Below are 17,676 nucleotides of genomic sequence, written 5' to 3' on the forward strand. Positions count from 1 at the left end.
ATATTTTTGTTCCGTTTTATTTTTAACTTAACGTTATTAACTGAGTTATTAAGTGAGTTATTGACGTCGCGTCATCGACCGCCGCAGACTCTTTATCGCGGTTGGTCTTTAATTTTGGAATATATAAATCGCCTCTTTAAAAAAGGTCACAGTCATAAACTGTGTAAATTGTGGACCCGGTCGGGGCGTTTAAAACAAAAAAAAAACATGCAAAGATATACATAATAATATATTAGTTTGAATTCAGGGAACAAAAAATTAAAAATTCATGAAAAAAAATGCATAAATCATGTACAATAAAAAAATTGCAAGCAAAAAAAAATAATAATAATATTAGTTTGTGCGAGAGTTATCATACATTCATGTACTCAGTTTTACCAGTTTTTTTATAACTACCTATGTAATAACCATAAACAACCAACATTCAACAGAAAAACTAATATGTATTAAAAAAATTATTATCTTTTTAGATTAAGTCTGAGAAATGAAAGTAAAATATCAATTAACAAAAATATCCCAATACGTCATAGTTTACAAATGATTACAAAATATTTAGACAACAATTTACACGTTATTATAAACAAAATATACCCAGATCGAAGTTCACGTTGGGTAAATTAATTTAATATATTTTCCATATCGTTCGATTTAAGCAGTTTAATTTAAGTTTAATTTATGCATTTTGCGTTTATGTTTTGTGAAGAATTTATTCAGAATTTAGGCCAACTACAGAGCTCTTTTTGACCAAAATATTTCGGGCCAGCTTATTGTTTGAGAATTTATCAGAATATCCGTAGCGAGCTACCGATTTTGTACAATATTATATTGTCTGTTTTACATTACATAATATTATTGTAATAATGGACGTATAAAGAGTCGTGTCTGGTGGGATGCGAAAGGTACATATTATACGCACACCGGGCGGGCATTAAGACGGCGGGGCGCCAAAAGCCATTTTATAATATTATTTTAAATATTATAACCATCTGAATTCATTAATATACATCAAAATGTTTACTTATCACTTATTACAGTATCCCTAACCACTACAATAATAATGTCGTATAGCTATGTGGAAGGCCGCAGATGATTGACGAGTACAAATTACGTCCCCCTATATGTAGGTACTCGATAAGTTTGCACAGACCAGTAAAAAAAATTCTAACGTGCAGATAAAGCCTAAAAGAGATTGAACGAATACTAATCTCTTTTTCCGCAAAATGTGTTTCTAGTTACAGCGTTGATGACGTATAGTTGTAAGTACACTTTTTTTTTTTTGTTTTTTTAACTATGCGTAATTTAAATGCATCTTAGCACCGGGTGCTGATTTTTCCAAGGGTGGCATTAATATATGACAAGGGGGCTAGTAGTCGATTGCAGTTATTCAGCCACAAATCGGGTTAAGACGGTTCTCATTAAAAACGTATCGTATATTTATACTTGTGAATTATTTATTTACTATATCGTTACGTACAACATAACTTGTCGCTTTTAATAGATCACAAGGAACAAAATAGTACACACGCAATTACCCGAAACACCATATAGTGAGTCTTACGATGACGTATATATATAAAGCAACACAATTCGTAGCCCACGTAATAGTTCGTGAGTTGCATTAGCCCGCGGCAATCTCCTGCACTTATGCTGATTGAGCTGCTTATATATTCTAATTAACGTAAACAACTCATTCAACTCGGTCCAGTCATAACCACGTCACTATTCGCTATACACAGTACAAACACCTAAAACATACACATAGATATCACGTAATAATATTATGGTAATGGTCCGTGTATTTCCGTTTGGCACGTACGGACGAGTCGTATAGATGGTGACCATTATATACTACTTGTATATTGTAAGCTTCCGGCTCGTAAGCATTTGATTAAAACAAAAAATATACATTTTAACGCGACAAAATACTAAACAAAAATGCCTACGAATTCATAAACGCGAGGGCCAAAATCGAAACTGAAATAGTACGAAGACAAAAATTATAAATGTCGCTTACTCTATTTAATACGATTTTTCATGTTATTAAAATACAATATTATAGCGTATATTATACACTCGAATCTGGTGCAAGATCGAGCGTATTATATTTAGCGTTTGGTATGAAATGTGAATCTGTACGCGATGCATATTATAGACAAATCTATATCGATTTAATTTGATTATGATTTTTTGCATGCATGCATGCATGCATATTACAGACACTCGTAAATCGCAAATAAAAAATTTGATTCGATATTGATCTACGTCATCTTACAAGCGTCAAATATTGACTATAAATATTGATGTTTGAAGCGGCCATTTGTCGATTTTCTAATCTTTTTATAAATATGATAGCGATCAAGCGATTAAACGATATATGTACGTGATAACACATAGTACCTATAAATAAAAAATAAATTGCCACAGTTTGTATAATTTATGTTATCGGTTTTGTCGCAGGTCGTATAATATTAAAAATGTTTAGCCGCAGTTTACATACCTATCAACTTTTTAGAAAAGGTGAGATTTTGTCGAGGTTCACATACAGCCACGAATTTAACGATATGATTTCGGAGAAGGATTATGTTACAAATGGCGAAATCGATCGTTTTCTCCGAGACATTAGAAATCTTATAAGTTTCGAAAAACGAACAAGATTTGCGTTAAAGTTCAAATAGTGTGTCATACAGACAATATATACAACGAAAATAAACGAACATATATAATAAACGCCCGTTTTTGTAAAAATATAGTTTTGGTATAATATATTTACAATCGTAAAATAAGACAATTGAAAAAAGATTAAACTTTTGTTAATTTTCCGAATGAAGCGATAGATGTGGACACGTCATAAATCATAATTATACTATAACATATTTGATATTACGAATTAATTAACAATAAATATCCGATGATTATTATTTATTATATGAATGTTTGGGTATATTATATGAATTTCCTTAAAAAAGATTAATAGAAGATAACTATTCTATCTTCTATATTAATTAATATTCATGTAGAATATCTAAAGTAAGCTCAATTTGCAAGTTTTTATAGAGCTTATAAGTATGGAACAATTGCGAATAACTCATGAATAATATAGTATATTATGTCTTCTTTATGAATATTCTAAATTCTTATAATATTCTATGAACATCTATGTGCAACTTGGGTATTACGTACTTGTTATTTGTTATATATAATAATACTAATATTAGTCCCCGACAAAATATACGATCCATCATCCGCATACACCCTGTAAAACTGAAAAATATTGACGATTTTCGACAGCCGAGTTTTTCAAAACAGCTACGTCGTTGTGTGCGCGCCGGTTGAAATTTACAAATCACATAATATGAGTCACCGCATAAGATTCGAGTAGTGACTCACGGGCGACCGCCGAGCGTACTTATATACTTGATAATGACTTTAGTCATACGATAATAATAATATTATAATATAATACTCGTCATCCATCGATCGTCCGGCGGACTTTGGAAAGTCATCGGAAAAACGTTATCTGTTTTCCGTGCCCCGCAATACATAAAATTTTATGCCAAGTATGAGTTGACTTCACTATACGCACGTGTGTATGTATACAAAATAATACTGCGCCGGTGCTTACTATGTATATATATATTTAAAGCCGACACGTCACGCGTCGCAGCTCATACGTTCGCCCGTTCGCGTTTACGTACACATTATATTTACCACGTTAGGTCGATGGGTCACCGGTCGTCTGTGCTGCTGGTCACCGTCATCTCTGCTATAGCACAAACACGCAGAGCTGGATATATAATTTATACACAAACACGTGCAGCGTCGTTTCTAAAAGCGCGTGCTGCGTATACCGTACAGGAGACGAAGGGAAAATCGGATCTGACGCGTTTCGGGTCCGTTAAAACGTCGTCGTTGATCATCGGCTATTTATAAATAGGAGCAGTGAGCGCATCGGGGAACGGATTTAACATATGTGCTGCAAGTCGTCGCTGCCATCGCACGCGCGTCTGACGAGACGTGAATCGTACACCCTATTTAATATTATATATGTATTACACACATATTACGGCGTCGGTATATAGGTGCTGCGTGTACGAACTATTTAAAAAGCTTCATTCACGCCGACCAAGTGCATCAGCGAGTTGGCACTGCACTCGGCGGCGTTCGGTGCGGGCGCTTTCGTCCATATATATATTATAATATTAGACGATAAAATATATTCTACAACAGTCGCGCCGGAACGAGCTGACGCGCGGCCCCGGGTCCGAAGATTTCGTCTCGTGGTGCACGTGTGTTCAATGCAGGCCACTAAACGTCGACGTTTTACATCTATAATACGAGTTTATAGTGTCGTTGCAGTTTACGCTGCACGACCGCAGACGACTCGTATATTATTTTATGTCATAATAATATTATAATCTCGTAAGACGATCGAATGTTTTTGGGGTTTTTTTTTCCTAACAGTACGAAATATGTTTTAATGCTTTACAAAATTATTAAAAAAAAATTTGATTCCTTTAAAAAAAAAAAAAAAAGTGAGAATATATAGGTAGATACACCTACTCATAAATGTTATAAAAACATAAATGGATTTAAATAAATATTATTGTAATATGTGTGTGATTACTCTGTTTGCGATAAGTTGATATACATGCATGTGGTAAGTTGGCAGTTGGCACCAAAACATTTTCTCCGGGTGGCACTGACTATTGGTATACATAGTTAATATATGCTATATCTTAACTTATCTTCATGCTACAGACATTTTACAGTATAGTATATTATTTTAGTCGTTTTAGTCGGATGACGTAATTTTTAGTATTTATTATGCGATTTTGAAAAATCTCCGAGAAATTTGCAATAAATTATTATACGTCTGTGAAATCCGTAACATTCGATGAAGTATAGAATGTAGACGGTCACAATTAGAGCACTCGACACGAAGTGTTTGCTTAATGATTTTAAAAATGTTTTCAGAGTTTTGAAACGGTTTTGGAGCACACACACACACACACACATACATATATACACACAATAATTTATAGAAGTACATACTTCGCACACGAAAAGGATTCGTTTTAGGATTCGAGTGGCACACGGCCAATTAGTATTGCGACGTATACTCAACGCGTTCTCATTATAATAAAAAACAAAAGCTGCGTAATGTATACAAAGACTTGTACAGTTGTACAAAAACCACGGCAAGACGATTTCTTATGACTTTTACGATCTTATTATGATCCATACTCATATATTATTATATTATAACACGCGACATTGTCGGACGATAATCGACTCAGAATTTGATATTTATATACCACTATACCAGATATACCTGAATATAATATGTTCATGTGCGTTGTGCGTTATGCATTTATGTAAGTGCCATTATGCACAATAAAGCCACGTGTTTTGTGCAACATGTATTTTATTCGCCAAATTCACCATTGAGTAAAAACTACGCAGAACGTAAATAGATGGTCATTTAAATAATTTAATAATTATTACATTTTTGAAAATACTGCGATAAAATATTGGTTTTACAATGATGTGTTGTTAATTATATCTTCAAAGTCTCGTTTTTGGATGAAACTAGTCTAAAAAAAAAAAAATGTTTTTATGTCATAATAATATGAGGTAAAATAAAAATATGTATATTATGGTATTCATACGGCACTTTACGCTATATTTATACAGTAGGTTGTAAAACAAATGCAATTGATTTCTTTAGTTTATAATAATTATAGTCATCTATTTTAAATGGTAAATGGTTCATTTTGAAATAAATGTCGCTGCTATATTATACTTAGAAAAAATATTGCTTAAAAACTGCATAATGATTTATAATTTAATAAATACGATATACCTATTAATTTAACCATGATGAAATGTTTGAAAATCGATTTTTTTATGCAGTAAGTATATTATTATTTTTACGTTTTAAGTTATATTATTAAATGTCCTGGTTTCTGTAATCTTTTTCACCGTTTATCATGTTATATGTTCTTAGTACATGTTCTACCAAATTTACTACTTACTATACATATATAGTATAGATTATATGATTAAATAAAAAAAAATTTGATAATTTGATATGTTTTCTTTTTAAATGCATTATATTTATATATTATTTATATTTTAATACACTTTTTGAACAAGTTATAATACTTAGAACACAATACACAGTTATAAGTTAACAATCGTCACTCCGTTCCATGAGTTTAGATTTTTTTTATGAAAAACTACGTTTATTACCATATAACATGAAAATCAAGAATGCACTTCAATTAAATGTTTTTGATTTACTTTCATTGAGTGTTATAGTACTGTAAAAATCCCATAGAAATAATAAAATCGTGAAAATGTCTAAAGATATAATTTTACAATAATGCGAATAAACTTATGAAAATCAATAACTTTCAACGCATACTTATACTATATTATTAGAGTGACATGATTTTTAAAACACTTTCAAATCATAACTTACCCGGCTGTATATATTACCATATAACTCGAATAAAATATATACTTTAAACATTTATCGCACGGGTATTAATTTGCGTATATACATGTTTTAATGCTCGGATTTCAAAAGATTTCATTTATGTACAATAATATGATGGGTAATCTTATTTTATGATCGTTTTGGTTATATATATATTGAGAAGTATTCGTATACTTCAAATTTTGATAACTTTAAGGTCGATTATACAAAATCAGTATTTTTGTTAGAATTACTATTTTACGAATTGCAAGTTATTCCTTAATATGTATAATATTCATAAAGAAACCGATTACTATAGTGCACATTCAGATTTAATTAACATATGCTATATAATATAGGTACTCTTGTACATTTTATTATGAATTCATAATAAAATGTACTAAATTTAAATTTAGGTATCGTATTATGATAAGAATATATAGTTAATCGTAAGTTAAAAAAACAATGTATATCGATTAGAAGTTACGTATTACTTTGTTTACCTATACCTGTAGTTAATAATTATTGACTAATTATTTTTTTAAGCCAATGTTGTTACAATGTACAATGTACATAATTTAAAATATTATCATACGCATTGTGATAATATTATTATGATAAGCAAAAGTAAATCGCAACAGTGATAAATAATAATAATAATATAAAATCATTCTCTCGGCCAGGAGGGCAAAGAATAAGGCGGCGGCGGCGGCGCGGCAGCCACAGGGCACGGACATGCGCTCGTCGCTAACAAGGGCAAGGTCATCGTCCTCGACGGTTCGCGGCCGATCAATAAATGGCCGTCATACCACTCGCCGCCGACGCAGACGGTCGGTCACACTCTTCCTCCTCGACACCGACGCACCCACAAATCGTTTCCTCTTTCGCGTAAACACGTCATGCGTACAATAGTAAAATCGTTTACATTTCGTACAACTCTGATACCTGTACACATATATATATAAGTATACACGCGAGTTGGTATTATATAAATCATGACGAACATCCATTCACGCGAGCGCGTAATTATATTTTTTTTTTTTTTTTTTACGCCCAGGACCGAGGCCGGTTTCGTTTTTTAGTAAACATATCATGTGAACGACCAAATGATTTTTGTTCTCGTGTGATGAATAGTTTTCGTCCGGTTTGCGCCCACATGGCCCATATTCTATATGGTTATATGTACTTGTGTGTGTGTGTGTGTGTGTGTGTGTGTGTGTGTGTGTGTGTGTGTGTGTGTGTGTGTGTGTGTGTGTGTGTGTGTGTGTGTGTGTGTGTTATGTGTACTTGTTGTGTACCTACATCGCGCATATTGTTATTCAATATGTTGATGTATTATTTAACTATTATTCTTTATATATATGTATATTAGGTTTTAGATTTTTTTTTTATTATTACATGTATCATTTAAATGACTATTATAGGTAGTCTAATGGACGCATAAAGTTTTAAAAAATTACCATTTCGTCGCTGTATATAGTTACTTCATCAAAATAATATGACGTGTATTTTCACAGAAAAGAACTACCTATATTATGTAATACACGCTTATAGCGGTGCCTTATTTTTTTATACTAAGAACGAGTAAAATGTGTACCAAATATTATAAAATTATTATTGTACCTATACCAACTCTTGAGGGTTTCAACAATTTTTCGAATATTATTTCTATATATTTTCTATAACTGCAAATCAGCGGATTGCTGCAGTATTACCTAAAATATATTCAATACTTTCTGTTTCGATATAGATTTATTAATTTGTTTATCGACGATCTCATAATTATCAGTTGGTATTATTAACCGTCTTTTAAATATAATTATGCACATTGGTAATTTTTAATTCGTACACGATTTAATATTATAATATACTTGTGTCAGTGTTTCAAATAAGATATTGACATCAAAGGATATTATTACCACAATATTTATAATGTATATACTATATAGCCCTGTTAATTAATTTTATAAATTATAACGTATATATAACTACATACGAATAGTATTAATATAGATATTTACATAGATAGTGTACTATAATTATTATAGTCAATATACTTATGTAGTAATTACTAAGATAGATTGAACAAAAACTGTTAAAAATTAATAATTCATAAACTATAAATTGGTAAATAAAACGATTACTATATACTTGTAAGACGCAACCCATATGTAATCTTTATGTCTATATATGTTAAATTAGATAGCGTATAAATAGCGATATTATAAACTATTCAAGATTAAGTTGTCTTCAAGTACGACGTTCAACTTAATTGATTTGTACTAAACTTTCAAACTTCAATTAAGAATTTTACACCAAATGTGTAAGATTATGAAACATAATAAGAAAACCCAAGTAATTTGTTTTATTGAATATTAATAGGTTTCAAGTGTTCCTCATTATTAAGTATGTATAATATAATGGATGAGTTAAATTTAAATTATTATTACTATAATATAATATATATATATATATTATATATATATATCATTTTCAATAAATAACTATATAATATATAAGTATTTTAATTTTCTATTAGTAATATAGCAATATAAACTGGTATGTTGGGAAATAAGTACAAATGTCATGTGCCATGAAGTAGGTATATTAAAGGACACAGAATATTTAAACATTTTTGATATGATTTACAAAAGCTAATAATAAGTATTTGATATAATTTCTATGACGATTAAAAAGAAGTTATTTGTTATTGACATATTTTACATATTTTATACTACCCATTATTCTTATTTGGTTATTGTATATCATAAATGAGTATAAAATATTTTAATAGTTTGGTGACATAACATAAAGGTTGAGAAATATTAGCATAATCACATATCACAAATTATATTAACAACATAATAATAATTATTAATTATGATAGTATATCATACGACATACAATATTTTTATTGTTAATTCATTAATCATATCCAGACAATGCTAATTTAAATATTTGTTGAATATTTTAAATATCTGCAATACTTAATTTTTGAATTAAAAATACTCAATCGATTTTGTCAAAAAACTATAATACTGAGTAAATATAAACGTCTTCTGTATTTTATTTTTTTAGTTCATTCCGATTATTTTTAAAGAACTGGGCATTATTTACTTTTGACCCAAGTAAAAATCAGAATTTATTACCAAAAATCACACTCTAAATAGTAAATTTAATATTTTTTTCTACAATAAAATTTCAAATTTGTACTTAGACTCAAAAATAACACGTCATTTTAAAAACCGATTCATTAGCTCATTAATCCGTTCACAATCTCATAAAATACTTCATAAATCGTTTTAAAAAAATCTACTTATCTCAAAATATGGTCTTTAAGAAAACTATAAAATACTCAAAATATCAGAATTTGAATAGGTAATTGCGTTATTTAAAGAAAAATTGGGCGTGAACAGGGTTTTTGAATCATTCTATAGTGTTATGATGTGTCAGCTATATTGCGTAAAAAGTAAAACTAAAAATACTATGATATAACATGCAATTACACATTATATACCTAAATAATAGTATACATATATGTATATAATTTATGTACATAATTATGTTTACTATTATAGCATGAAGATTTATTAGGGTTAAAAGATGGATTGGTAAATATTGTTTTAGATTTTAAATATTCTGATATGAGCGAATTTACGCCATTATTTTTCAAATAGTTAGTCATATAAAATGTTTTTCTCATTTCGTTTAAAATGTTAATCTTTTCACAGTCATTTTAAACTTATTTACAATTTACATTCATGAATATTTTATTATGTTATCTTATATAAATATAAATATAATAAAGATAAACTAAAATGTCAAAGATGTAATTGCTACCGTATAAAATATATTTTATTTTATTATTAAAATGTTTATGTGTACGTGATACGCATTACTTTATAAATATTGTTATATGCGTCTATACGACAATACGACAATAATACACGATGTTATGACGATATTTTCTATACATTGTAACTTTGACTATAGTATACTATAAAATCAATGATTGTAATAATGCCAAATCATATCGCGCAGAATCTAAGCACGATTGTAAAGTTTGTTATAATATTTTATATAAGTTCAGTGGAAATACTATATACGTTCTATATACTATTAGTATAGTTAAGTTACAATATTATACATATGTATATTGATATATTTCAAAAAGTTGATTCATATATTCGTATTTTCGATAAATATATTAGATATAATAAAGAAAATAAAAATCGAAGTCAATATAATATTGTGTACAATATATTATAATAATATACTATACATATGCGTTATATACTCGTTCGTACATTAAAATTACAAGCTTATAAATCAATTGTACAATATAAATGCTTATACGACGTATAATTAATAATATATTAATATAAGTATATTAATTATAGTATACACAGGGTGCTTATTTTAGGATTCGATCTCTGCTATGATTTCTACTAAAATGTACCTATATATTTATGTCATTTGTATCCGACTTTATCCTATATACCAATGGAATAAAATTTTTGAAAACATATTTGGATAATTAAAGTTAACTTTATAAAGAGTGATTTATTCTTTATGACGAATAAGTAAACTATTTTGCAAACGATTTTTCATTTTTTTTTCAATTAAACTAAATATGCTAAAAATTAGATTTTTAAATTTTCAACATAAAAACAAAGTCATAGTGTATAAAAAATTGAATTAAAAATTAGTGTTTAAAGTTGGAAGAAAGTTTTTCAAGTAAATTTCAAGATGCGAAATTCAAATACGTTTTCCCAATTTTTATCAGATAATTATTAGGCTATTATTGAAACTTTTTGACAATTAACAACAAATAATTAACATTGATATAGCAGGTAATTATATCAGATATTTCTTTTTCACTAAAATCACCCATAGCGCGTCACTCTATAATGATCTCTATACTTACGCACACGTTTATACACAGTATGCTATTATTAAGTTGCCTATACTTAACTCCTTAAAAACGGACATAATGAATAAGTAAACATTCATAAAAAGTACATTACGTCTTGTGCGTTATTATTGAACTTTCGTGTTATGGTTGACTGTTTTGCGCCAAAATTAACATAATATTATAGTATTACATACTTATATACAGATGGTTGTGTTTTAGGGAAATATTGTGTATAAGCACGACTACAGCGGTACCTGTTAACAATGACGACGGCCTTTTTTCGCCACCACTGCGCATTGGCATAAAAGCCCAAATTCTAGTCCTTGACCTTTAAAATGGTACATTTTGGCAAAAATATCGATCGCATCAACCGGTGACCGCGAAAACGAAATAAGCGACAAACACTGCAAAGCTGTATAAAATAGTAATAATATAATAAATACCTATACGATTATTCTTAAGCAATATATTATTTATTTTCGCAAACAAAATAGCTTTTTATCCTCTTAAGTCTTAAACGAATACGTTAAAAAGATCTTAATATAACAAAGGTACTAAAAAGGCGGACGAATATAATATCATATTATATATAGGTAGAATTAGATGAATAATGTGCACACTATTATTATATAAATATTAAATACATATCTAATATAATAGGTAATTATTATAGTATTATCTTAGGGATATAATCATTCGTAATCTCAAAAAATAATATATATATTTCTTTTTAATAGCTAAAATTTCATGAAATAAAAACAATAAAAATACTTATGGTACTTTGATTGGCTATAATAATAACTTTAAATTATTAAAGTAATATTAACCGGGGTTATATATATTAATATTATATTATGTGTATGTTTTTGGAGTTCCGCTGTTGAGTGTTTCACTTGATACTATTACACAGGCAATTAAGCGATTGCACACACCTGAATATTTGAGGGACTCAAGTCTCAATACAGGCATTTTAATTGAAACATATAAGTACCTAGATTTTAAAAACACGATAACGTCTAAGTACATGACGCAAGTATACTAAAAATAATTGTAAGTTAATAGTGATAGTAATAACTAATAACCGTTGTGTAATTTATTATTAGAAGACAAAAACGAAGACTGCAAAACACAGATAATGTAATTCAGCACTATTAATTATACCTATATACACTATAAATAACCTTGTCTCTCTTGTTTGAAAAAAGTATTGTTTTACGTGGTCATAACTTATAATCACCATTTTGATATATTAGCCCGGAAAAAATTTATCAACGCTCAAAACGGTATTTATTGTTATTTTTTTTCAATTCCGAAATAACGGTCGAAAATTACTGCAATGATGAGGTAATAATTAACTGTTTTTAATTTTTATGCGTTTTTGGCAAGTATTTTAATAAGTATGTATATTGGTAAAGTACGCGCGTTTACATAATCCTAGTACCTATTCAATACAGGATGTTAATTTTTAAACCCGATACCATCGTGCCATACACGCATAATACATATTACGGTAACCGTATACCTATCGTCGTGTACATTAGTTATAAATTTGTAATAATAATGTATAACCTAGCAATATATAGCCATATAGGTGCACATTACGACGACGGTATATTATTATACATTTATATTTTATACACCCTTGCCGACGTCGCGTAGTTCCGTTTTATGTGCACACGTTGTCGTTCTTGATGACCTAATTTTTAAGGATTTGTCTCCTAAATAATACGAAATTGTTCACGATTTAATATATATATAACACGTCGTTTGTGCGAGTCCCCTTCCGGCAAAGTCGATCGATCGTAAATCCTAATATGTGTAAGTGCATCATGCGTGGTTCGCGGCGAACACTGAAATAATGTAATATTATCATATACGTATTAGTAGTATTACACATAGTACTATAACTATAATAGTAAGTACATAACATACGTGGACGGGTGGCAAAATATATTATTATTATTATTATTGTGCTGTAAACCCAGTATTTTTACGGTATCTTATCGAAAATAACCAAGGGGGGGCCGAGGGCGCATATTATTTACACTGCTGCAATATTAATAATAAATAGATACAAAATATGCATATGTTATACGTATGTACAGCATATTAGCCCCAGTGTTATAATATTTTCTACAGTAGTCACGTCGCCACTATTATTATTTTATATCGCGCGTATTTTCAGGTGACGTAACCAAGTAACTACTACACTAACTACAAATAGTTTAGGTGATATCATAATATGATATATTTTTGTGTAAAATTCATAAAAATATATACATTTTATTATACTTGGATATTGATTATATTCAATAACAAATAACAATTCCGATCTAAGAATGAAAAACCGTGTTAATATCTTTGACCGCTTGAAGTAAATTAGTACATATTAAATATTTAAATTTATATTATACAGGTATAATATATATACAGAATGATTCTTTTATCAAACAACACTCATTATTTCAAAAAGTATTGACTTTTTTCAATTTTTTTTTTCAAAATGTATGATCCATACTGTTAGTATGTAGCAATTGTAGAACTCTTCCATATTTTCAATCTTATAATTATTAGGTAAGCCACTATCGACTTTTGATTTTCAAATTACAACCTATTCTTAAAATTTCATAAATTTAATATATGGCTATTTTTTTTATGAATTATCACATTCAAATTTTAATTTTTCGTTAATCTGTTGATAAGATATAGCTTCTCAAAGTTGGGTAGTTTAAGGAAGTGTTTATTGAGTGTAAATGTCTTATAAGTTATAACTCGTCAGTAGATAATTAGTAATAAGTAGTACCTATATTATAATATTAGTCTAGTTCAGGACCATAATATTATAACATCTTTTTGGTACAATATTGTTTTATTTTTCCCGACCACGTCAACACTGTTGAGCCAATTGATAATAACAATCATTGATAAGAATAAAAAATAAACATAATAATCTACATCTAGTAGAATAAATAAATATTAGACTAGATTTTGTTTTTAGTTTTTTTTTTACTATTTATTGTATTTATTAGTAATATTAGTATAAGAATTAATAATATATTGCTATTCTAGTATTTAGACACCTACCTTGTAGGTATTTTGAATTTGAATATATGTTATTTAGTTTCATTGAGTCTTTGATCGTATGATTGATTTACCTTAATAATATTATAAATACCATATAATACAGTAATACCTACCTATATAGTGCCTTGTATATGTTATCATTCACAAGCAACACAAAAAATGGAGGTGTAAGTATTACATTGCTAAAGAATTATTTTTTTTTGCATAATACTTCCATTTGTTACTTACTAATATGTCATATATTTTTTTTTATACAGAAAAAATCCACAAGTAGCCGTACTCTGTAACAATGAGGTAAAGTTATCTGTACTACCATTAATCATTATAAACCAATCAAAGAATTTTCCAAGATTTAACATACAATTTTAATATGTGTGTTAGAGTTTCTCCATGTCAAATGGTCTTTTGTCTGTAATATTGTAACTTGCAACTATGATTGTTATAATTACATGACAATGACAGTCAATATAAAGTTTGGTCATGTTGAGATTGCAGTATTTTAAAATATTACCTATTTAAAATATATTTTAGATTAATAAGTATAATACATATAACAATAAAATATAATATATAAAATAAATATATTTTTAAAATACCAAAAATATTCATCAAATGTAATGATTTTTTGTGTGTTTCTTTGTGTTTTTGACATACATAAACTAGAATTCTTGTACAAGTAAATATGCTAATAGACAATAGGTATAATGATATTCTTGTAAGTTAATTCATCAGTATGATTTCTTCTTTATTAAATCTGTGATTTTCAAGCTGTATTGTTTGTAATACAATTTACAAACATTTGCAATCTTTAGTCTATTCAAATAGATAGTGTTTGAGATTTGTAAAAACTGAAACTCAGGTCCATATTGGGTTTTTATGAAGCTTTTCTGGTTAAATCCGTAATTGTGAACTTATAAAATCTTTAATTTTTTTATTACATAGCAATCATAGTATACAGTTGAGCAGTACCCTCCAGCCACTACTTTTTGCGTCTGTTGCTCAATTACATATTATTAAGTGCATATTTATTGATTTTAAATGAAATAAGATTGTAAAATAACTAAGAAAGGTATTATAAATTGAAAGTAGGATAAACTGCTGGTAAATTTAGTATATAAGGAAAATATAAACTTTCATTTAGATGCGTAATTAATCAAATGAGGTAGGTACTAATATTTTCAAAATAAATTATTTTAGTTTATTTTTATTTTATTTAAATGTGTATAAGGTGCTACATTATAGTAAATAATTTGAAGTTTGTATGGTGTATGTTTAAAATATTTTTATTTCATCTACACGATGCATTATCTATACATATAAACATAATTTATGATTGTATGTACAGACGTACAGTAAGACTTCTCAATTAGAAGAAATCCTCCTTATAATGAATAATGTCAATAGTCCCAGATCAAATAGTATATGAAACTTCTACCTCCTTAAAAGGAAACAAATTGTTAGTCCCTAGCTATTTCATTATAGAGAGATTTTATTATATTATGTACCTATGAGTATTTTTAAATTGTAATTTTCTTGATTTGACAATTTTTTTTTTAAATTTATACAATAGATAGGCATTAGATACAATCAGTGGTATATTTTAAAATTAAATGTTACTATTCTAGTATTATAGGAAACTATTTTTATTTTGTGTTCAAAATAGCTTCTATAAAAAAGTGTAAAGAAAGTTGCCAGACATATAAATCACTTTCATTAGACCATAAACTTTAGATGATTAAACATGATTAATTTGTCTCCTCTTTTATAGAATAGAAAAACTAATAAAATATTCAAATGTGAAATAATTTTTCTTGTGTCTATGTTTAAAAATATAATTATTATTGTTTTAGGTTTTTGAATTGCTAAAAAAATCTCAAGAAAATACAAAACTTATTGGAGGCATGAACCATTCGACAATTTTATATGAGGTGGATCCAATTTAATCCTTTGGTTTACTACCATGTTTTAAAATTGTTGGAAATGTTAGTAAATATTTGTTTTTTCACAGGTTAACAAGTACTTAGAGCAAAGACCATGTGCAACACAAAATGCAACTAAAATAAAAGAATTCCTGATCAAATTAAAACATATGCCAATTAATCTAACAAAGAAGGAAAAACTGATGTTAGTCAATGATCCACCAGACTCGGTTTTACAACTATCTTTGGTATTTATTTAATTCATTAACTGATTACTAAGTAATACTTTTTAAACTCATAGCTATTAAATACATTTTCTTATTAGATTATTAACAATACTAGTTTATAGGATTAATTTTCATTTACTATTAGAGTCTTCTATTTAAAAAAAAACTTATTTTTTGTTTTGTAAATAATTTAATATTTAAATGATAACATATACTTTAAATGAAAATATTATTTGTATGAACTCCCATGTTACATTTAAATATAAATGAATCAAAATTGTATATAATGTTTGACTACTGATTGACTACAAATTATTATATCTCTATAGTATTTCACAATTGAGATTGAGTTTGGAAGCAAAATAAATGTTTTTTTTTTTTTAAGAAATAATTGAAAGGTAATTATTATGTCAAGGAAATGTTTCATTAAATTTCTATTAAAATAGAATAAACATTTTTACCATTTTTTGTTTTGTTAATTTTGTTAAACTATCAATTTATCACTATAACTTTGTACATATTTATACTTCCAATTGATAAAAGCAAAGATGACAAAATATGTAATGTTTAAAATAATATGTTGTATAATATCTAAATTCAAATACTATTCATGAATAATGAATGGTTTTCTTAAGGTTTGCTTACTATTGTTATTATAATTTTCAGGGTATTAAAGATTTTTATGATAGACTCAGCGAACCAGAAACCGAAATGCTATTACATGCTACCAAACAATTTTCTGGACAATTTGAAGTTATTACTAAGCAAGAACAGATGGAAGAAGAAGAAGAAAATTAATGAAGAGTGCTTTTTAAAATAATTTTGTAAAATTAAGACTGATATTAATACATTTTCCCACAATTATTTGTAATCGCATATTTATTATATGACATTTTTTAAAATCATTATTGCAATAAAGTATTGTTTGTAAGACATATACTATCAATGGTCTTTATGAGTGAGCATTAAAAATGGGTTGTGACAGGTCTTTAAAATTAAAAATTATAAGACTATAAAACTATAATAAATAAAACATTTCATGTAGAGAAT

The 17,676-nt window shown here is 27.9% G+C and overlaps 1 protein-coding gene across 1 annotated transcript; it reads left to right on the top strand.

The window, feature by feature from the left end:
• The first annotated feature begins 14,354 nt into the window (after positions 1-14,354).
• Positions 14,355-17,565, top strand: LOC114121703 (uncharacterized). The gene is made up of 5 exons (XM_027984144.2): positions 14,355-14,647; positions 14,738-14,774; positions 16,331-16,408; positions 16,489-16,647; positions 17,293-17,565. The coding sequence occupies exons 1-5, from the start codon at positions 14,640-14,642 to the stop codon at positions 17,422-17,424; spliced, it is 414 nt and encodes a 137-aa protein (XP_027839945.1). The 5' UTR covers positions 14,355-14,639; the 3' UTR covers positions 17,425-17,565.
• Positions 17,566-17,676: the final 111 nt, after the last annotated feature.

The sequence above is a fragment of the Aphis gossypii genome, chromosome 1, assembly GCF_020184175.1.
Source record: "Aphis gossypii isolate Hap1 chromosome 1, ASM2018417v2, whole genome shotgun sequence".
In the NCBI taxonomy this organism is placed as follows: Eukaryota; Metazoa; Arthropoda; class Insecta; order Hemiptera; family Aphididae; genus Aphis; species Aphis gossypii.